Below are 23,846 nucleotides of genomic sequence, written 5' to 3' on the forward strand. Positions count from 1 at the left end.
GGGGAAAAAAAGCACAGACTAGTACAGTCCAAGCTGAAATGCCCTGAAAAATCACCAAAATTCACAAAGCAAAGCCCCCATGACAGTTACGTCAGGTTGGTCAGTCAAGAACGATCAGCTCATGGCTTGGGATTATTGGTTACCTTGCCCACTGGTCTTTTAGTTTGAGGCGGTATCCAGATGACCGTGGTCCCGAGAGACTTTCAACCCTGTCAGGGAAACACGACATTGGCTTGAATTTTGAATGTGGCAAAAACCACCTTTACTTTCTTCTGGGAATTTTCAGTGACCTCCTGGTCACCACATGAGGTTCACTCCTCTGAAGCCCTCTTTAGGGTTAACAAGTGACCTTCTGTCATGTGAATCCTCTCCTTTGAACATCCTAGCTTGTGTAGACCCAAAGTCACACAAAGTCCTCCTCTTGAAAGGGGATGGGAGAGGCACTGGTTAGTCCCACACACACTCCAGGTATCAGAGTTCCCTAAACTTCTGTCAGGACAACAATGGATAAAGTAGCCTAGTCTTCCTTTTCCTACTGAACTACTGGGTGAGCACACTGACATGCAGCCCCAGTCAGCAGTAGTAGCACCCGTGAACAAAGCAACTCAGCAGATGGCTTGCTGAAGCTGCCAGTGAGCACGCACAGTCGGACCAATTGTCTGACTGTCAGTAGTCCAATCCACCGACTAACCTCTTGAAAACCAGCGTGCTGGGCTTTTTAAACAGCCCAGCACATGCCTCCATCTCTCCACTTTGGTGGAGAAAGGTTAACAGCTTCAGGCTCACTCTCCTGTGAGCCACGGACTTCCAGAGTATGGTCCCCATGATTTGACAGCTTTCAAAGTTTCCTAGTGGTAGCCCATGCTATTACAGCACCTGGCAGCTGTCAAATCCTCCACAATTGGTTCAGTCCTGTCCTCAGTAAGGTCCATAACAATGGGATACAGTTAAAGGAAGATGCAAAGCCAATAGTACATACCTCAAGGTGGGTTCCAGCACCACTAAAAGAGTTCAAGCAGGAACTCAACCAAATGACAGCATTAGGGGGTTATAAAGAAAGTGGAGGAGCCCACAGAATGGGTGAATGTAATGGTGTATGTCAAAAAGAAGAATGGTGACCTATGCATGTGCATGGACCCAAAAGACCTGAGTGCTAATATAAAGAGGGAATATTATCAAATTCCGATCAGGGATGAAATTGCAAGTGAGATGGCTGATGCAAATTTTTTCACTAAATTGGATGCATCCCAGGGCTTATGGAAAATAAAACTACATGATAGGACAAAATACTGTACAATTAATACACAATTTAGGTGATACTCCTCTCTGAGGATGCCTTTTGGAATCTTTGAGAGCAAGGTGAAAGCCACTTTAGAGATACCCAGACCCAAAAAAAAAGTCATGTTGAGAGAACTGGGTATGATCAATTTCATTAGTAAATTCATACCAAACCTGTCTTCCAAAACAATGTACCTAAGGAAGTTGTTGCAGGACAAATGTGAATTCAAGTGGACAGACAACCACGGGGAAGAATAGGGGCGACTGAAGACCATTCTAACAACAGAACCAGTGCTTTTAACATTCTTTGACACATCATAGGTAAGTTTAATTGGGTTCTCTAACTACCTCAACAGCCCTTAAGGCTAGAGCTGGATGAGGTCCTCACCCGGGAAGAGACATATAAGGCAATTGAACAACTGAAAAATGGCAAAGCAGCAGGTATGGATGAAATCCCCCCCACCCCCCCCAGAGGTCTGGAAGGCTGGCGGCAAAACTCTGCATGCCAAACTGCATAAGTTATGAGTTTTTCCAAGCTCTGCTGGGACCAAAGAAAGCTGCCTCAGGACCATCGTGATGCCATCATCATCACCCTGTACAAGAACAAAGGTGAGAAATCAGACTGCTCAAACTACAGGGGAATCACGCTGCTCTCCATTGCAGGCAAAATCTTCGCTAGGATTCTCCTAAATAGAATAATACCTAGTGTCGCCGAAAATGTTCACCCAGAATCACAGTGCGGCTTTCGCGCAAACAGAGGAACTACTGACATGGTCTTTGCCCTCAGACAGCTCCAAGAAAAGTGCAGAGAACAAAACAAAGGACTCTACATCACCTTTGTTGACCTCACCAAAGCCTTCGACACCGTGAGTAGGAAAGGGCTTTGGCAAATACTAGAGCGCCTCGGATGCCCCCCAAAGTTCCTCAACATGGTTATCCAACTGCACGAAAACGAACAAGGTCGGGTCAGATACAGCAATGAGCTCTCTGAACCCTTCTCCATTAACAATGGCGTGAAGCAAGGCTGTGTTCTCGCACCAACCCTCTTTTCAATCTTCTTCAGCATGAAAGACCTCAACAATGAAGACGCTGTTTACATCCAGTACCGCACGGATGGCAGCCTCTTCAATCTGAGGCGCCTGCAAGCTCACACCAAGACACAAGAGCAACTTGTCCGTGAACTACTCTTTGCAGACGATGCCGCTTTAGTTGCCCATTCAGAGCCGGCTCTTCAGCGCTTGATGTCCTGTTTTGCGGAAACTGCCAAAATGTTTGGCCTGGAAGTCAGCCTGAATAAAACTGAGGTCCTCCATCAGCCAGCTCCCGACATTTCCATCGGGCACACAGAACTTAAAACGGTCAACCAGTTTACCTATCTTGGCTGCACCATTTCATCAGATGCAAGGATCGACAACGAGATAGACAACAGACTTGCCAAGGCAAATAGCGCCTTTGGAAGACTACACAAAAGAGTCTGGAAAAACAACCAACTGAAAAACCTCACAAAGATTAGTGTATACAGAGCCGTTGTCATACCCACACTCCTGTTCGGCTCCGAATCATGGGTCCTTTACCAGCATCACCTACGGCTCCTAGAACGCTTCCACCAGCGTTGTCTCCGCTCCATCCTCAACATTCATTGGAGCGACTTCATCTCCAACATTGAAGTACTCGAGATGGCAGAGGCCGACAGCATCTAATCCATGCTGCTGAAGATCAAACTGCACTGGGTAGGTCACGCCTCCAGAATGGAGGACCATCGCCTTCCCAAGATCGTGTTATATGGCGAGCTCTCCACTGGCCACCGAAACAGAGGTGCACCAAAGAAGAGGTATAAGGACTGCCTAAAGAAAACTCTTGGTGCCTGCCACATTGACCACCGCCAGTGGGCTGATATCGCCTCTTGGCGCCACACAGTTCGGCGGGCAGCAACCTCCTTTGAAGAAGACCGCAGAGCCCACCTCACTGACAAAAGACAAAGGAGGAAAAACCCAACACCCAACCCCAACCAACCAATTTTCCCTTGCAACTGCTGCAACCGTGTCTGCCTGTCCCGCATCGGACTTGTCAGCCACAAACGAGCCTGCAGCTGACTTGGACATTACCCCTCTATAAATCTTCGTCCGCGAAGCCAAGCCAAAGAGAAAGAGTAGCTGATTCAAAACTATATTGTTTGAGAAGATGTGGTACTTTATTAGAAGTTTAAACATGCAAACCTCGTGACATCTGTTTAATAGTCCCAACACAATGACTATTATTTTCCAGCCAAGATCCTTACAATGGCTATCTCTAATTTATCCATGAAGTGAGTTCTTATCTTTCAAGGATTTCCAAGAGGCAACTCCCTCCATAAAGTTGTTATCAATCTCATCGGAGATGCCCGAGAGCAAGATTAAATATTCCAGACATAAATTCTGCTTTTATTTACAAAGATCAGAAATATCCCTGTCATTGAAAATGGTGAGAAAAAAAGAATGGATAGATCTTAACCAGTTGTAAAAATGTGAAATGTTTTTAAATGGAACATAAAATTCATTACCCACTGATTGGAAAATGTGTGCATATGGTGATAAAGCAAATCCATGACATAGTAGATTTGACTAGGTAATCCCACTGTTAATCAAGCCTGACAATATTGCAAAACTTAAACTAGATAGATTTGGAAACACAACTTGTGTCTGTCTTTCTTTCACTCCTTACATTTTCTGGTGAAGATGCCCTGTTGGACTGAGAGAAGATTCTGCAGTTCTTTCGTGGATTCTGCTTCCATTGCTTTCTAATTACGTTGTTTGCTGTACAAATTGCTATATAAATTGACATTGTCATCAGTACAATATCCTGCTGTGACTCCAGACATGCATCTTGCCCTTCATCAAATTCATGGATGATACACAGCTATCAATAGAGTTAATGGTGTTATAACCACTGTTCCCCTAAACTGTGTCTGCGCAGCCAGCGCACAAAGGCAACTGAACAAAGTATAGAATAATATCTGAACTAAATACGTTACTTTATAGAATGCAAACATACTTGTATCATATTAAAAGATGCCAATTTAGTTTTATTAGCCATGAGAGATAGGCTGTGCCAAAATGATCTTGAAACAATTTCAAGTTTATATTTCCACAAGCATTCAATGTACTCATACTTTTGTCCCAGAAAGAAAAAAATTGCACCACATAAGATTTTTGCGCCCACTGACCACAAAAAAATAGAGGGAACATTAGTTATAACCCAAAGTTTCTAAACCTAACGTCATGTCTGAAAAGGACCTAACTGAAAGGTGAATTTCTTTTGCGGAGTTTCTATTGAGAGCAGTGTAAAAGGTCGAGAACAAAGAGTGAGGCAGAACATTAAAATAGGAGAAAACTACAATTGATTTCTCTCTCTGGGGCAGGTTTTGATATCCAATAGACTTAAAAGTTTAATTTCTTCATAAAGAGGAGTATACTTCCTTTGGAGGACCCAATAGAGAAATAAAATAAAGTTAAAGAATAATCAATACTTAATCATAATTTGAACGAGCCGTGAATTGATTTTATAGAGCTTTATCTAGTTACCAGTATCCTTGCAGACCATGAAAGGACTTCAGAAATCATTCACCAATCTGTGTTTAATCTTAAAAGGAAATCGCATTCCAAGCTCTGAGTGAGGGACACTCAGTTGAAAGAGTATAAATCACAATTTCAGCTTGAAATGTCATTTGGTACCCTGAAAATAGGGAAAATATTAAATCCACACTTTTTCCATTTATATTATTTGTAATATATTTGTGAAAGATCCTGAACGACTAAAGTTGCAGATAATTAGTTCTGAAAATACAAGAAAAATGGTAAGACCAGTAAAATAGTAAAGTTTAATAAAAATCTGACACATTCCTTTCAAATTTTTGGAAGTATTGATTTTCCTCTATCTATTTTATTATTTATCTATTATTTGGTCTTCCTTTTTTGTAAGTGAGACCTATACCTACTTTTCAAGCCTGCACTAGGAGAGAAAATCCAGAGTGAAGAGGGCAGTGCACAACAGTGCTGGGTAAACTCAACAGCACACAGAATCCTAAGAAAGCATAAGGCAATTGACATTTTGGACCTGAATCCTCCTTTCAGTGTGTCAAGAAAAAGGTGGGGTGGGGGGAAAGAGAGATACTCTCACCAACCCACCTGCCTCTACATCCAGCATATCAATCTCCATAATTCCAGTCACCTACAATGAGATCTGACCACCAGAAACATGTTCTCCTCCTCTCTCCTCTCCATAGGAATCTCTCCCCCCCCCCCCCCACCCCCACCACCCCCACCCCCAAACATGCACTCTGACTCCTGGGAATGCAAGAAATGCTGCAGTTGTACCTACACCTCCCCTCTCACTACTATTAGGGATCACAAACAACTCTTTCAAATGAAACAACACTTCACCTGTGAATCTGTCAGGGTCATTTACGACATCCGGTGCACCCAAAGCAGCCTCCTATACATCATGGAGACTGGTTTCAGACTGGGGGATCGCTTTGTTGATCTCCTTTGCTCCATCCGCTGCAACATTAAGGTCCTCTCAGTGGCTAACCACTTCAATTCCACACACCATTGCTGTACTGAAATGTCTCTCCATAACCTTGTGTACTGCCATATTAAGGCACTTATAAATTGGAGGAACAACAACTTATATACTGTCTTGGCTGTCTCCAATCAGATGGCATCAATATCAACCTCCAATTCCTGTTATCCCATTCCCTGGTTCTTCTTTCTCTCCTCCTTCTGTCTGTCTTTCTTAACCTCCCCAGCTCCTTCCCTTCCTTCTAAAAGAGAGCTATCTTGCTGAGACCTCTGCCCTCTTCTCCATCACTTCTCAGCTTCTTCCTCTTTCTTCCCCCTCCCATCATTATCCACTTATTGCTGGCCTGTGCTTCTCTCCTTTCCCCTCCGTCCCAACCACCTGTTTATTTGGGCATCTGCCCGATTTTAGGCAGTTCTGAAGAAGGCCTCAAGTGCATATAGACGGCCGTAAGATGTCTATGGATGCATGGTCTGCTGATTTTTGCCAGCACTTTTGAGTTACTGCATCTGCAAATTTCTTATTTACCTCCACAGTGAAAAGAATAGCAGTAATCTTCAGGAGGGCATAAAATGATGAAATTGTGCCACGGTAGATTGAATTTAATGCAGACAATATGAAATGTTGTATTTTTGGACAGACAAACAATAGCAATGTAAACTAAGTGATTATTTTGGAAATGTATAGAGAAATAGAAATATATGAAGGTTCATATCCACAATTTTTTTATAGATGACAAGATAAATCAATGAAGATGTCATAAAGAATAAGAATTCTTTGGCTTCAGCAATCAAGGCAGGGTACAAGTGCAGAAATTTTATAGTAAAACTTTAAATGTAATAGCTTAGGCTGCAATTTGAGATTTGTGGTTAGTTCTTGCATCACATTTTAAGAAATACATCATGGCCATGACATGAATATAAAGAATTATTAGAATCCTGCCAAGGATGAGAAGTTTCCGTTGTGTAGAATGATTGCAAAAATGTGATTAGTCTTTTTACAGCAGACTAGATTAAGGGGAGATGTAATCAAGAGTGAGGTCTTGGGTTGAGAGAACCAAAGGCAACCACTTGATAGAGATTAAAGCTAACTTGCAAAAGAACAAGACATGAGGAAGGGTTTTATTGGGAATAAGTTATTATAAAATGGAATGCACTACCTAAAAGACAGGTAAGAGCAATTTCAACGGGACTTTCTTTGAATATATATAGAAAAGTAAAAGACAAAGAGTATTGAAATTTTCTGGAAAATAAAAGCCTTGTACTAGTTGTGGTGGAACGTGGTAATGCAGGTGGGGACTTCACTGGACTGCTCAGGCTGGCCTGCCTCCAACCAGGTGACTCCTCCCGATGGTTTCCCAATAAAGGCTGATCACCCTAATCTCCTTCCTCAATACCAGCCTTGGATCTGGGCCAGAAGCATTTAGTGATGTGCTGTATGAATCAGGATATTAAAGCCTTTAATCACTTGCTTTGTGTCTGCTTGTGGTTATTGATCGTGCTGCAATAGTCAAAACAAAGAAAGTCTATGGATGCTATGATTGGAGCTTAATACACAAAAGTGCTAGAGAAACTCAGCAGGTCAAGCAGTGTTTTTTTTTATAACAAAGAAATATAACTAATGTTTTGGGCCTGAGCCAGTCAAAATTGTCAACTTGGGTCTTTTAGTACTGTCTCTGCAATCCCATGCATTTTTTTGGAGAAATCTGACACATTAGTCATCATAACTTGATCTGAGAGAACTGATCTGCCTGGTAGCTCCAAAATTTTCCATTGCAGTTCAGTTGGCTTGACTACTTAAATGCAGTCTTTTTCTAATGATGGTGCTATTCATGTATTTTTAGAATGAGGAACCGGTGTTCTCGAAAGATGGCAGCAAGTTTTTTATGACCGTTCCTGTCAAACAAGGTGGTCGAGGAGAATTCCATCACATAGCAATGTTCGCTCTTCAGGTGAGTTTGAGTGAATTGTGCTTCATAATTGAAGCCATTTTCTTTTTGTTATTTGCAAAATATGAATTTCAAGAATCCAGATGGTACTGCTTTTTGTCAGTCAAATGAACCTCATCTAAATTAATTAACTACAAAAGATGCTACAATCTTGGAATACCAATTAGGTTAACATTTATTAATTAAACATTATAAGTTTTGATTGATGTTGGTTCAGAGGAGATAAATTTCAATAATTAAGTCAACACAAAAATATCCTGCAATTGGCCATTTACTTAAAGAAATATAATTTGCAAGAATGATCTACTTTTAACTTGTATCAGATTTGCACAAAATTTATGTTTTTGTGTATAATCAGATTTTAAAAGCAGTCTTAAAATTCTATTGAAATATTGTTGTAATTCTTTTTTTTATTCATGACAAAGTCAGCTTTTATTACTCATTTCTAATTGCTGTTGAGGTGAACTGCCTTCTCTAATGACCAATTATGTGTACAGCTGTTGCTACGTAGTGGCTATTAGAATTTTGGCTGAGAGAGAATGAGGTTTGGTGATGATCAAGTCTGACTGATGTATGATTAGATGTGTATCTTGGAGGTAATGATCTTCTTGCAATTCTGTTTTTGGATGAAACAAGCTATAGGTCCAGAAAATGCTGGTGGAGATGTTTTTGAAAGTTACTGTGTTGCATTGCATGGGAGGGATACTGCAGTTACAGTATGGCCATTTTAAGGACGGAAATGTCACTTGATTGGGCTCTTTATTTCTGTTTGGTGGAACCACACCCCTCTGGGAAAAGTGGAGCATTTTCCATGACATTCCTAACTTGAACTGTTTTGTCGATAGGAAGGTGTTGGGATGTCAGGAAGTGGATCGCAGAATAATTAGCTTCTGACCTTCTGTCATCATCAATCCCGTTAGATTACTGGCCAATAATGAAAAAAGTTGATGATAATGGAAATGGAAAATTCAATTCCACCCAATATCAAGGGGATAAGTTGAACTGGAAAGTCTGCAGGTGCTGTGATTGTTGTGCAATAGACAAAAGTGCAGGAAAAACTCAGAGGTCAAGCAGCGTCCATAGGAAGCACAGGATACCTAAAATTTCGGGATCTCAGCTCCTCCTCAGGGTATAAGCAAAAAGCAGCCAGGGACCTGAATAAAAAGGTGGGGCAAGGAGGAAGGCAGGCCAATAGGTGGGAGGGTAGAAGAGAAAAAAGCTGAGAGTTTAAGGGGCGGTGTGACTCTCTGAACGGAGAGAGAGAAGCAAATGAGGTGAGGAGGTGGAGGAAGAATGCAGAGAAATAGGGAGATATGCAGGAGAGAGGTTTCATGGACACTGGAGCTGTTGATGTTAATCTAGTTCGAGAGTGCCCAGACAAAATATTAGATGTTGCTCCACCAATTTGCATGTAGTCTCAGATTGGCTGTGCATAAGGCCATGGATATCAGCGTGGAAACAGTGTGTAGAATTAAAAAGATGGCCATTGAAAGATCTCAGCTATTACAACGGACAGAGCGAAAGTCCTCAAAAAAAAATCATCACCCAGTCTACGTCAGGTGTAGTGGAGGCCACAGTGGGAGGACCGGATGCAGAGATGAACACTACAGATTCACAAGTGCAGTGATGCTTCAGTTGGAAGGACTATTTGGGGCCACAAATGGTGGTCAGCAAGGAGGTGCAGGGGCATGTGTAGCATTTCTTGTGGTCACAGAGGTAGGCACTTGGGTGATTAATGGTAAGGAACAAGATAGCCTGGAGGCAGTATCTCTGTGGAAAGCAGAAAGAAGAAGACGTATCAGTGGTGGGATTACATTGTAGGTGGCAGAAATTGCGGAGGATGATATGTTGGATGTGGAGGCTGGTTGGTGAGGACAAGGAGATTCCTGTCCTTGTTGTGTCTTGAGGCTGAATGGGCCAGGGCAGATATGTGGGCAATAGAGAGTTGTGGGTAAGGGGTGAGTTGATAGCAGTAAAGGGGAAGCCACATTTTTGAAGGAGGACAACATTTTGCATGTTGTGGGATGGAAGACCTCCTGGGAGCAGATGTGATGGAGGAATCCTTACAGATGACAGGGTGTGAAAAGGTGTAGTCGAGGTAACTGTGGGAGTTGGTAGGTTTACAGAAAATATTTGTGGAGAGTTTGTCTCCTGAGATGTAGATCGAGGAAGGGAAGAGTGTTGCCAGAGATGAACTAAGCAAATTTGAGGTTGGGATGAAAGTTAGTAGGAAAGCGGATAAGGTTAACAAATTCTTCATGGGTGCAAGCGGCAGTTTCAATGTAGTTATTGATGTAGCCAAACATTTTGGCAGTTTCCGCAAAACAGGACGTCAAGCTCTGAAGAGCTGGTTCTGAATGGGCAACTAAAGCGGCATAGTCTGCAAAGAGTAGTTCACGGACAAGTTTCTCTTGTGTCTTGGTGTGAGCTTGCAGGCGCCTCAGATTGAAGAGACTGCCATCCGTGCGGTACCGAATGTAAACAGCGTCTTCATTGTTGAGGTCTTTCATGGCTTGGTTCAGCATCATGCTGAAGAAGATTGAAAAAAGGGTTGGTGCGAGAACACAGCCTTGCTTCATGCCATTGTTAATGGAGAAGGGTTCAGAGAGCTCATTGCTGTATCTGACCCGACCTTGTTGGTTTTCGTGCAGTTGGATAACCATGTTGAGGACCTTTGGGGGGCATCCGATGCGCTCTAGTATTTGCCAAAACCCTTTCCTGCTCACGGTGTTGAAGGCTTTGGTGAGGTCAACAAAGGTGATGTAGAGTCCTTTGTTTTGTTCTCTGCACTTTTCTTGGAGCTGTCTGAGGGCAAAGACCATGTCAGTAGTTCCTCTGTTTGCGCGAGAGCCGCACTGTGATTCTGGGAGAATATTCTCAGCGACGCTAGGTATTATTCTATCAGCCTGAAGAAAACGGAGGTCCTCCATCAGCCAGCTCCCCACCATGACTACCAGCCCCCCCACATTTCCATCGGGCACACAAAACTCAAAACGGTCAACCAGTTTACCTATCTCGGCTGCACCTTTTCATCAGATGCAAGGATCGACAACGAGATAGACAACAGACTCGCCAAGGCAAATAGCGTCTTTGGAAGACTACACAAAAGAGTCTGGAAAAACAACCAACTGAAAAACCTCACAAAGATGAGCGTATACAGAGCCGTTGTCATACCCACACTCCTGTTCGGCTCCGAATCATGGGTCCTCTACTGGCATCACCAACGGCTCCTAGAAAGCTTTCACCAGCGTTGTCTCTGCTCCATCCTCAACATTCATTGGAGCGCCTTCATCCCTAACATCGAAGTACTCGAGATGGCAGAGGCCGACAGCATCGAGTCCACGCTGCTGAAGATCCAGCTGCGCTGGGTGGGTCACGTCTCCAGAATAGAGGACCATCGCCTTCCCAAGATCGTGTTATATGGCGAGCTCTCCACTGGCCACCGTGACAGAAGTGCACCAAAAAAGAGGTACAAGGACTGCCTAAAGAAATCTCTTGGTGCCTGCCACATTGACCACCGCCAGTGGGCTGATGTCGCCTCAAACCGTGCATCTTGGCGCCTCACAGTTCGGCGGGCAGCAACCTCCTTTGAAGAAGACCGCAGAGCCCACCTCACTGACAAAAGACAAAGGAGGAAAAACCCAACACCCAACCCCAACCAACCAATTTTCCCCTGCAACAGCTGCAACCGTGTCTGCCTGTCCCACATCGGACTTGTCAGCCACAATCGAGCCTGCAGCTGACGTGGACATTTACCCCCTCCATAAATCTTCGTCCGCGAAGCCAAGCCAAAGAAGAAGATTGATGTAGCAAAGGAAGAGTTGAGGAGCATTGCCTGTGTGGGCTTGTAGCATGTATTTTTGCACATAGCCCACAAAAAGGTAAGCATAGCTTGGACCCATGAGGATACCCATGGCTTCCCATTTGACTTGGAGAATGTGTTGAGTGCAAATGTTTGTTGCCAAGGGTAATCACATTGCTTTTAGACATACAGCATGGTAACAGGCCATTTTAGCCCTCAAGCCCATATTTCCAAATTACACAACCCCTGGTATGTTTTAAATGTTTGGAGAAAACTGGAGCCCCCCCAGGGAAAATCTATGCACAGATGAGGAGAGTGTGCAAACTCCTTACAGACAGCACGGGATTCGAACTCTAGTCCGAATTGCTGGCATTATAACTGCCTTGCACCATCCATCTGATTGTTAAAATGCTGTCCTTTCATGAACTAAACACTATTTCTCATGATGACTGTGTAGGCTCTCATTGTGAAGGTAAAACTGATCTCCAAAAGATCTATAAGGTTGTCATTCTTACCAATTCTGTTATGGGCACATGCATCCAGCTCTGATGCGTAGATTAGGTCAACCATCTAGGATTTCCCCTAATTTTTCATCTCCCACAGTCCCATTCTGATAGTTGTATGTTTCAAGACTCAACTTGGTTTTTACCAGTGGAATTAATCTCATCTAATCTTTGCAGACCTTTCACTCACTGGTTAGCTCCACTAGATTCTTGTCCATTCTGGACCAGCAGATAAAGGCATGAGCTGCTGCATTCAAATCAACAATGCCTATTGTTTCAAATTGTGTTCCATTGTTCAACTTAATTTCTTTCCTTAAATGCTGCAGCTTGTACACCTGCTCCTCATAGCTCCAGTGGTCTTCGTTCAGTCCTGACCTCCAGAGCTGCCTTACATGTCTGAGCATGTGATTTTTTTTTACCACATCACCAAGACATGCAGGTTGTTAAGTTAAATGGCTGCTGCAAGTTGTCTTCTGTGTCTAGATGTTTAGTAGAAGCTGATGGTAGTTGATGGGAATGTGGGAAGAATAGGATTGGTGTTTGATTGCTGTCATGGACTAAGTGGATCAAATCCCAAATAAGATTTTTTTAAATTATAAGAAACAGGAGCAGGAGTCAGCCATCTGGCCTGTCGAGCCTGCTCCGCCATTCAATACGATCATGGCTGATCTGATCATTGTCTCAACTCCACCTACCTGCCTGTTCCCCATATCCCTTAATTCCTTTTTTTATGTAAAAATCTTTCTAACTGAAACTTAAATAAGTTTAATGAAGTAGCCTCAACCATTTCCCAGGGTAGAGAATTACATCAGATTCACTACTCTCTGGGGGGCAAAAATAGCTTTTCCTCAACTCTGTCTTAAATCTACTCCCCTGAATCTTGAGACTGTGTCCTTTAGTTCTGGTCTCACCTACCAGTGAAAACAATTTTCCTGCCTCTATCTTATTTATCCCTTTCAGAATGTTATGTATCTATAAGATTTTCACTGCTACCTTCTAAATCTAATTCTTTTTGCTTTTTGAGTGTGGAGCATCAAGGCATTTGGTCTTCATAGAATAGCATAGAGTATAGGAGCTGGGAAGTGATGCTGTGACTGTTTAAGCCATTGGTGAGGCCAGGTTTGGAGTGTTGTGTTCAGTTCTGGTCTCCAAATTATAGAAAGGATATAGATAAGGTGGAGAGGGTGCAGAGAAGATTTACAAGGATGTTGCCTGGCTTAAAATACCTAGAGTACAGAGAAAGATTGAAGAGGTTAGGACTTTATTCATTGGAACGTAGACAGTTGAGAAGGGATTTGATAAAGGTTTTTAAAATTATGAAGGGAATAAATAGACTAGATGCAAGTAGACTCTTCCCCCTGAGAGCAGGGGAGGTTGAAACAAGAGGACACAAGTTGAGGGTAAGGGAGCAAAATTTTAGGAGAAACATTAGAGAATGTTTCTTCATTCAGAGAGTGGTGGCTGAATGGAATAATCTTCCGGAGCAAATAGTTGAGGCAGAGTCAATTATTTCATTTAAGAGGAGGCTGGATATATACATGGATAAGAGGGGGTTAGAGGGTTATGGGCCGAGAATAGGCGGGGGGAGCTAGCGGAGTTGTTTGACTGAACCGACATGGACTTGTAGGGCCAAGATGGCCTGCTTCCATGTCATAAACTGTTATATAATTGTTACTGCCCAATTTTGTAATAAGAGGTATCACGGTAAGTTTCAGTGAAAAAATGATGCAGCAGGATGGTTGGACTGGCTAAGATGGCTTACATCCTTTTGCTGTTCCTTTCCACACTGCTGCAATTCAACCTACTTCAGCTGTTACTGTAGTGCTGTCAATATCACTGTTATACCACAGAAACTTAGCATTATAGTGGATTATACCTAAGTTTCGCGTCACCTTTCAATTTTATTAACATAATGATCGCATTCACTATCAAACCCAAATAATCCAATTCCTCCTATAGAAGGGAACATGTCTAGAATTTAGTATCATTGTTGGGAAGCTTCCTGAATATTACTTGAAATAATTTTTGAATTTCTCCCTCTGCAGCATTTTCAATATCAACATTATCTTGGGTGCATAGATAGTACTGAATTTCTTTTAACATTTCCATGATGGCCTGAAATATTTGGTAATCATTTTTCACCATTAGACAGCTTGGTGTATATATAAATCACATTTGAACTCTGATTTAGAGTTTGTTTTCTTTATCAACATTTTTTGTACATGTGCTTTGAACATAAATACACGTACAATGGAATTGATACAAGGTATTGATGATCATCCATAACTTGGTTGAGTGGTACATTATAATCTCAGCAAAACTAGTTTATTTTTTTCTGTTTTGGGTTCTCTATGTAGTTCAAATTGTTTTTAACTCCACTTCAGATTTCAGTAGTTATGGTTGCTTTTGTTCAGCTCAATGCGTATGTGGGTGGCATATGTTAAAAAGCGGCAATACGAATCATAGAACAAGTTAACATGTTTCATTAGGAGGCCTCTGAGTATAATCCTCATTCAAAAGATAGTCTTGCAATTAATTAAAAATTCCTAAACGTTGCTCTGATTACACAGTTGGCTACTATAATTGGTAACTTCTTTTTTTTGACCTGACAAAACACACATCACATCTGACATCATGTATTCAGGTCAGTATGCATTTTGCTAATGGCACTTGTTATCATAAATGCCCATTTACATTTTAACATTTTTAAATCATCCATTATTGTTGATAGGTGCTCGTCAATTTGAATGCTATACAAGCCTCTTCTCAATGGCTTTCTGCGATTAGTATTTCCCTTCCAGTAAGAAAATAATTGGCTTGCTCTTTGGCCTCTTGGGTCTAACCTTTCTGAGGTAGACAGTTGGCACTGAACAGTTATGCCTGCTGGAAACATAGAATAACACAGGAAAAAGAGCAAACCATTATAACAGTGGAAACAGTAGATTTCGATTAATATAGTTGTTGAAAGAACATCCGGACAATAAAAAGTTACAATCAATACTTTTACTAAAATTGAATAAAAATGGAATGTGCATGAGCACACATTAACACTATATGTAGAATAAATAAAGCACAAGTCTCCTGCTCTTCTGTTTGTTGTGGGACATTGGTTTCTTTTCAGCTGATCTGGTGAATCTCTAGGATCCTTGCATCGATTGCAATTCTGACCTGAGGAGCTTGTTAGCTGCTTACATTTATATAGTCCACAAGTCAACACTTCTTTCCTAATCTGCCCATAATCAACTATTTTTGAAAGTACAGCAAACCCCATCCTGGTCCCTGGCACCAATAGGGATTGGTAGATGCCGGATAAGTGAATTTGCCGGTGGCTTGAAATTGCATGTTGTGTGATTGGCGAACTGACTGCTAGTGGGTGCTAATTTTAAATTTTTGTATTTTTTACCTATTTATTTTCAGCAATTTTTTCTTTTGCTTGTTGCTTGAGGGTGCCAGTTGCTTGAATTCCGGATAACGGGAATTTTACTGTAGTCATTCTCCTAATGATGCAGACAATTGCATTTTTTTACATCACCCTTTGAGCTGCCCTCAATTATCCCCACAAAACAAGTTTATTTTGGCTTCTTATAGGACAGTTTCTTTCATGTCTTATCTTCTTTCTTTGGCTTGGCTTCGCGGACGAAGATTTATGGAGGGGTAAATGTCCACGTCAGCTGCAGGCTTGTTTGTGGCTGACAAGTCCGATGCGGGACAGGCAGACACGGTTGCAGCGGTTGCAGGGGAAAATTTGTTGGTTGGGGTTGGGTGTTGGGTTTTTCCTCCTTTGTCTTTTGTCAGTGAGGTGGGCTCTGCGGTCTTCTTCAAAGGAGGTTGCTGCCCGCCGAACTGTGAGGCGCCAAGATGCACGGTTTGAGGCGATATCAGCCCACTGGCGGTGGTCAATGTGGCAGGCACCAAGAGATTTCTTTAGGCAATCCTTGTACCTCTTCTTTGGTGCACCTCTGACAGAATGGCCAGTGGAGAGCTCGCCATATAACATGATCTTGGGAAGGCGATGGTCCTCCATTCTGGAGACGTGACCTACCCAGCGCAGTTGGATCTTCAACAGCGTGAATTCGATGCTGTCGGCCTCTGCCATCTCGAGTACTTCGATGTTAGGGATGAAGTCGCTCCAATGAATGTTGAGGATGGAGCGGAGACAACGCTGGTGGAAGCGTTCTAGGAGCCGTAGGTGATGCCGGTAGAGGACCCATGATTCGGAGCCGAACAGGAGTGTGGGTATGACAACGGCTCTGTGTACGCTTATCTTTGTGAGGTTTTTCAGTTGGTTGTTTTTCCAGACTCTTTTGTGTATTCTTCCAAAGGTGCTATTTGCCTTGGCGAGTCTGTTGTCTATCTCGTTGTCGATCCTTGCATCTGATGAATGCTTAAGTCTGGTGTGCCAAATGAATCAAGGTCTAAGGATTGACTCATTCTAGGGTCTGTGAATGGACAACTCCACCATAGCCAAGTTTAACCCTTCATTGTTTAACCCTTCATTGTTTAACCCTTCATTGTTTAACCCCTTCATTGTTTAACCCTTTAACCCTTCTTGTCTTTAACCCCTTCATTACAATCATTAAAAACTATGATGCAAAGAAAATCCATTTAAAATTGACATTGCAAGATTGCTTACCCCTAATGATGCCAGGACAGTGTAGGTCTTCACTCACTATTTAATCAGTTGATGTTGAATACATTTGTAGACTTCTGGAAACAAGCAATGCCTACATAGAGTGAAGGATCATATTTGTAAATCAGGTTTTAAATGATATTTTGTTGTAAAGCACATAAAAGAGATGTGGCACATAATAGAATTTCCACTCCTCTAATTTTAGTCTTTAAATACCATCATCTTCATGTAACAATTAAAAAAAGCCTTGTGCACTTGCTCATGGCATCATTGTGAAGAAAATTGCACACCTTGTCAAAGGTCCTATCCCTCTATTGATTTACAACCAGCATAAATGAAAAAAGGTGCCTACATCACTGTCTGTTTGTGGAACACCTGTGCACCTAGCAACCTGTTATTATGGTACAAGAATGCCTTGATTTGCCCCTAACTAAATAATTAATTCAGAACTATTGCAATTGCTGGATATGGAAATAGAAAATGTGCACATAAATGTATTGAGCTGCATTGTTCTGAGAAATGAGAGGTGCTATATAGCAGTTTGGAAAAGCTAAGGAGCTGAATTTTCCAGGCAACCACTATTCAAAGACAAAGGAACTATAAGAGGACTCCACTCTGTACTGGGAAGTAATCAAATGCGATTATACTAATGAAGAGCGGCAGGTCATCAGACACTGCTGGCAGTGGTGGAATAACCATTAGTTGGAGTAGGCTGAAGCATAAGGGCCCAGAGCGTAAGGGGACCTGAGCCCCTTGGCTTCATCCTACTCAATAAAGGGTAGGCACCTGGTCTCTACTTACTGTACCTATGCGGGTAGGCCAGAGTTTGCATCAGACCATTACTGGGTTGATGCGTGCAGCAGTTTCTGGGAGCTGGCAGCAGCGGGCCAGTGGGATGAAGGTTTGTGCTGTGTGTGAGATCCTCCAACTTCCCACCAAACTATTAGAATTTTAATGTCCGAGTCATGTGACACAATGGCTGCTGAGAACAATGCTTATTGCCGGTGCATTATCCTTTAAAAATTCACTGTCACAGTCTATTTTATTATGGTTGCAGCTCTAAAATGTTACAGTTTGTGTAAGATGTCAAAACAACTTGATGGCTTCCGGAGACTTCAGGAGACATTTGAGGTTGCAATGCTCTGGGCAGGCAGCCTTAGATTGAGATTATGGAGGATCATTTATTGAGGGAATCTTTACTTAGCTGGCATATTTGTGGCTTTGAAAAAATCTCAGGTGACCTTGTAGGCCTGGAAGAGATGCACTGTTGTATAAAGTCAGTGGAATCAAAGCTGTCTTCACTGATGGATTGGCTAGCAGAGGTTGAGAAGCAGGTTGACTATTGGATAAGGAACAGTGGCGGATAAGTAACAAGAAGTTAACCCATTGGCTACCAAAATGGATATTGACCAGCTAACAGATTAATTAGAGGGCTTGGAGAACCGTAATTGGTGCAACAATGTCTGATTCATCAACAATCCAGAGGAAAAGGAGAAACAGGATAATGTTATGAGCCCAGAGGACCCCAAAACCCAGTAGCAAATGGTTACTTAAACAAAAGTGGCTTTTAATTTTCTTTAAGCGTAAAAACAGTATCAATCTTCAACTTACTACTATTAACTTAACCTAGAAACCCCCTTCTAATTCTAAGCATACGTGCATATAATTTGTATATGTTCAGGAAAGTTCTTTGCTTTAATAGTCCAGTCATTCTCTTCTCACATCTCCACGTTCACTGGTATCAGGCAATTCTTATACTATGCCCAGAATTTAACATTTACTAATTTTCACCAGGCTCTGGTGCTTAAAGTTAAATGGTTACCGCTCAGGAAGGTTCTTGTTGGTTTCAGAGAGAGATTTGTTGCTTGTTGGACACACACAAACTGGTTTCCTCCAATCAGTCACTTCAGGGTCTTGCCGAAGAAACTTGCCCCATCATGGGTTTTGCAAATGATAACCTCTTCTTCCAGGTCACCACAGAGTTCCTCTTGGATCCCTTATTTCAGGAGAAACGCTCTAGCAGCCATTTCCTCTTGTAAGGACAACAAGGGGTTTTCAATAGACTGAACTTAGAACTCATAACCTGTCTTCAGAATGGGATTTTCAGCAAGCCTGCCAGCTTGCCATGTTGCAGCCTCAAAAAGCTACTGCAGAACTGACTTATCTCTCTCTCTCTCTCCAAGAGAAGAATCCTGTTTTCTTTCCTCTCTCTTATAAACACCAGGACCCCTCCCAAGGTTCAAAATTCCTTGAAAGATCTTTATCAGCACTTAAGCCTAGACTTTTCCATTTGCAGATGCCTTTAAAATTCTTCCCCCCCCCCCCCCCCCCAAAGCAGTTCCATTGTCTCCGCAAAGTCACGGAACCTGAATGTCTGGCTTCAGCATAACTCTTGCATTTTAAATGAGATGCGAAATGTAAGTATCTGTTTGTGAAGTGACCTACACTAAACACCCAACAATTTATCTATTTTTAAAACATGTTTATATATAACATAAAATATAATTTAACCCATAACAATATAGTCGCGTTTGTGGACAAACTAGTCTTGAAATTTGTCGACTATTGGGAGAGAAAGCTGGAAATAGAACATAAATACAGAGCACTGGGTCCTAGACCCAGTACCGGAGACAAGTCCGATGCGGGACAGGCAGACACGGTTGCAGCGGTTGCAAGGGAAAATTGGTTGGTTGGGGTCGGGTGTTGGGTTTGTCCTCCTTTGTCTTTTGACAGTGAGGTGGGCTCTGCGGTCTTCTTCAAAGGAGGTTGCTGCCCGCCGAACTGTGAGGCGCCAAGATGCACGGTTGGAGGCGAGATCAGCCCACTGGCGTTGGTCAATGTGGCAGGCAACAAGAGATTTCTTCTATGTTGACTCTGAAATTGCACCGGCATTGTTGCTGAGCAGTTAACTGGTCGGGGTGTTTCATGGACCATAATCCTTTGTGGAAGGGTTGTTTGGCATGTTTTGTGGCCACTGTGGTGCACGGGAACATTTTAGGTGTTCTTTTGTTCATTTTCATTTCAAATGGGGATTGATGAGTCAGTGTCAAAATATTGCAATGTATTTGTTTATATAAGTCTTAATTATGACTTCTCTTAATTTAGACCAAATATGATTCACCACATGGAATGTTAATGGTCTGGGGAATCCTATAAAAAGGAGAAAAGTAATGAATAAGCAAGTGACAAAAATGGCATGTGGCATTTCTTCAGGAAACACATTTATTAGCAGAGGAATCTAAAGCTACTGCGTGGTTTTACAGATTTTTTTTATAACAGTGCAGGGTCAACTAAGAGCAAGCATGTTATAACATTTATCAATAGACAGCTGCAGTTTAGATGTGAAAAATAGATCAAAGATGAAGCAGGGAGAATTCTTATTATTTTGAATAATAAGAAATACAGAAGCAACATATTATTTGAGCAAACATATATGCACCTAATATAGAAGATGCAGGTTTTTTCTGAATCTTGAAAGATTTTTAATGTCCAATTCAGTTGGAGAGACATTAAAAATCTAATAGTTTGGTGGGAAGATGGAGGATGATTTGGGGGTGAGGGTTGAAAGCAGCTTGCCTCAACCAGAGTATCCGGAGGCAGACAGTTAAGTAATTAGTGGCACTCTAGTGGATGCTGCTGGATGATTGACTGAAAGGTCACCTCACTGAAGTGGCCTCTCAGTCAATCACCCAGCAGCACCCAACAGTGTGTCACTAATTACTTAACTGCTTCCAATTACTATGGGCGAGTTGCTTTAATTCAACCTCCACCCCCCAATCCTCCACCTTCCCATCATCAAACTATTGAATCTTTAATGTCCAATTCAGTCAGAGAGAGATTAAAAATCTAATAGTTTGGTGGGAAGGTGGAAGATTGAGGGATGCGGGTTGAATCCTGCCCATAATCTCCCGTATGTTAGATAACAAGGAAGAGATTAGGATTCCCCCCACGATGAGCATGACACGACCTGGCAGCAGGCACCAAACTAGTTCAGGACTCTTTCTTGTTATTCCAACATACTGGGCCCAACAAGTCACTCGCTTTGCATACTAAGGGAACACCATCTATTTAATAATCTGGGGCAGAAAACAGTATGTTGTGATGGATAAATCACTTTAAAAAAAAATCTATGTGTTCTCCTATCAAGTCAAGTTATCTTTATTTGTCATTCATACAATAATAAAATGCACAGTAAAGACAAGATAGCTTTTCTCCAGGAACATGGAGCAGATTTACATAAATAGGAATTAAATATTTAGTTATAATACAATTGTTATATAGTCAGGATAATGTGAACTATTTTGTAACTGCATAAGAATACACCCTTCTCACTGTAGTAACTGTAGTCCACCACTGAGGGGCGTATGTATATGCGAGTGTGTGAACAGTTTTCTTGGAAATGATGGAAGGCATCAGTCAGTAAAGTCTCTTTTGTTATTTGAATCTTGCATCTCTAAGTTATTTAAGAAGCCTCCCAAGTTATGCAAGAGACATAAAAACAATAAAAATCCAAGATATACTAGTACACATGTTCTAGGAATTGAGGATCCTGATAGCCTGGGGGTAAAATAAAATAGTTGCATAATCTGGATGTGTGGGCCCAAATGCTACTAATACCTCCTTCCAGATGGAAGAAGGGAGAAAAGTTTACAAGAGGGGTGTGAAAAGTCTGTCGCAATGTTATTTGCCTTCTGCATGCATTGTGTGCTGTAGATGTCCATCATGGTAGGAAGAGAGACCCAAATGATCTCTGCTGACTCCACTATTCTCTGCAGGGTCTTAAGGTCTGAAGTGGTACACTTTCCAAGCCAGGTGGTGATGCAATTGCTCAGAATGCTCTCAATACATCCTCTGTAGAAGGTAGTGAGGATGAAGAGTGGGAGATTACCTTTCCTCAGACATTGCAGGAGGTAGAGGTGCTGCTAAACTTTCTTGGCTATGGACCAGGTGAGATTCTCTGCCAGGTGCACACCAAGAAACTTGGTACTCTTGACGACCTCAATGGTAGAGCTGTTGATGGTCAGCGGAGAGTGATCCCCCGGGCCCTCCTGAAGTCAACAACCATCTCTTTTGTTTTATTAACATTCAGATGCAGTTTGTTGGCTCTGCACCAACCTGTTAATGACTGCAGGAAGATGTTATTTATTATGCAACCTTTTGTGAGATTGTTTACCATGGTCCATGTCCATGATGACAGCAGCGGTGCTTTGGGCTCCACCGGTCCCAATACTACCTGTCAATCAATGCTCGCGTGTTTGTAAAAAGTGTGTTCGAGTCTGAGCTTGAGGCCTCCTGCAGCAGACCTCTGCTCATACAGTGCCAGCATTGCTCACAGAAAAGTTGGGGACAACTGACTCAATAACCCTGGACTCTGCCATGGGAGTGGAGTAAATGATTGCTTTAATTATTTTATTCATGCTGTTTAGATTAGGAACAACAGAACAGGTTCTAGAAATTGTATTGTACCCAGAGTTTGCAAATTGCAATGGTTACTTAATGGTTGAAATTCGGGGTTATTTCAAGTCAAATTGTGTGTGGCTTGTTGTATAACGTCCACATGCTGATGTCCACCATGCTTTTGCTGCCCTTGTCCTTCCAGCTTCCTGTAATGTTGTTGTGGATTAAAAAAAATCCTGCCCAACTTCTGAGTGGTGGCTGCAGCCTGCAGATGATACATTATTGTGTCAGTGGTGGAGTTGGTGAATGGTTGTGGATTGAATGCCTATCAACCAGGCTGATGTGTCATGTATGTTGTCGTGCTTGAGTGGTGGCAGGTTACGTGGTGAGTTACACACTGTATGATTCGTAGCTTCTGACTTTTATGCTGAAGACCAAGACACCTCAGTTTTTAATCAATGATAAATCCCCGTGAGTCGTGATATAGACATGGGAGTCAGTAAACATTATGCAATTTGCATGGTGTGGGGGGGGGGGGTTAGACCTAAATTTCTTGGGTGGCTGGCCTGGCTGTGGCTGGTAAGCCAGGGGAAGTGGTGGGCGGGGGGAGTAGTGTTTTGCAATAGAGAGTTGAACAGGAATAAGATGACCCAAATGCAGCCATGTGTCAGAGATCCCTGCCACCGGCCAGCACCAAGGCTGGCCCAACCCCTCCCCTTCTCATGCAATCCTTTCCACTGGGATATTGCCATACAGCCCATCAGTTATCTCCTACCATCGCCGAACACCATGTGCACATGCACACCCTGAGTACACCCTAGCAGATAAGTTTAGATTATGTGATGGGAGGGCATCATCCAGGGAGCAAGGTCAAGGGGGCTTTACTAAATCTCATTTTAGAGGCCCAGGTGGTAGTTAATTTGCTATGGACTGCCAGAGATAATCTACTCAATGTAGAATTAATGATGTCACGAAAATCTGAAGAGCCTGAGCAGGTTGCCTTTAAAGATACCGGTGATAGGGGAGTAGCATTGTGTCAACGAACAGGTGGAGGAATACAGAAAAATGTGAGAAATTAGACTTAGAACCTTTTGGACATTTTATAGAGGAAAGGATGCTTATAAAATTATTACATTTTGTGGGGGGGGGGGGCAGATTGAACAAGAATAAAACTAATTAGTTGAAGCTTAATGTTAATTTCTTTTTTTGTCCCTGATTCAGAAGACATGGAGGGAGGGAAACAAGGGAACATTTTGTCTCGGAATTGTCTCATCCAGTGACACATAAAAACTGATTCAGGAGTGCGCTAGCCCAAATACACAAATTTACCTACAAACCATGTATGTTTTGAAAAGAAGAAGGAAATGGAACCATTCAGAAGACACCCAGACAGATAGTGCCGTACTCAAACCTTGGTCACTGACATTGTAACATTGCATTAACAGCTATGGCAACTGTTCTGCCCTACGTTAACTATTTAATTGCAGGCAGTTAATACTGCTTCATCTTTTTCAACCTCAGTGATACAATCATCTAGACAAAAGGTGAGATTTGTACAGCTCTTAGTGCTGCTACTTCACAATGCCAGAAACATGAATTCCATTCTCACCTCAGGTGCTATGTGTGTGGAGCTTGCAAGTTCTTCTGTGATCATATGGATTTCCTCTGGGGGGCCCACTTTCCTTCCACATCCCAAGGACATTGGGATTGGTGAGTTAATTAGGCCTAGTGCAG

At 42.2% G+C, this 23,846-nt stretch overlaps 1 protein-coding gene and 1 long non-coding RNA gene across 3 annotated transcripts in view; one reads left to right on the forward strand and one right to left on the reverse strand.

Annotated features, from left to right (window-relative positions):
- The window catches only part of LOC138762464 (inactive dipeptidyl peptidase 10-like), a 497,046-nt gene that overhangs the window by 383,989 nt on the left and 89,211 nt on the right, over positions 1 to 23,846 (forward strand). The window contains exon 11 of the mRNA XM_069936223.1: positions 7,676 to 7,783. Coding sequence (XP_069792324.1) covers positions 7,676 to 7,783 — 108 coding nt within the window. The remainder of the gene's footprint in view (positions 1 to 7,675; positions 7,784 to 23,846) is intronic.
- On the reverse strand, positions 14,323 to 18,855 carry LOC138762037 (uncharacterized). 2 transcript variants are annotated; one of them, XR_011356730.1, is made up of 3 exons: positions 18,538 to 18,855; positions 16,719 to 16,809; positions 14,323 to 14,965 (listed from the first exon to the last, which is right to left on the reverse strand). It is a non-coding gene; the product is annotated as an uncharacterized lncRNA (long non-coding RNA). The 2 variants fall into 2 exon arrangements; XR_011356729.1 differs by having other exon boundaries at positions 14,323 to 14,968.

Source organism: Narcine bancroftii, chromosome 4, assembly GCF_036971445.1.
Source record: "Narcine bancroftii isolate sNarBan1 chromosome 4, sNarBan1.hap1, whole genome shotgun sequence".
In the NCBI taxonomy this organism is placed as follows: Eukaryota; Metazoa; Chordata; class Chondrichthyes; order Torpediniformes; family Narcinidae; genus Narcine; species Narcine bancroftii.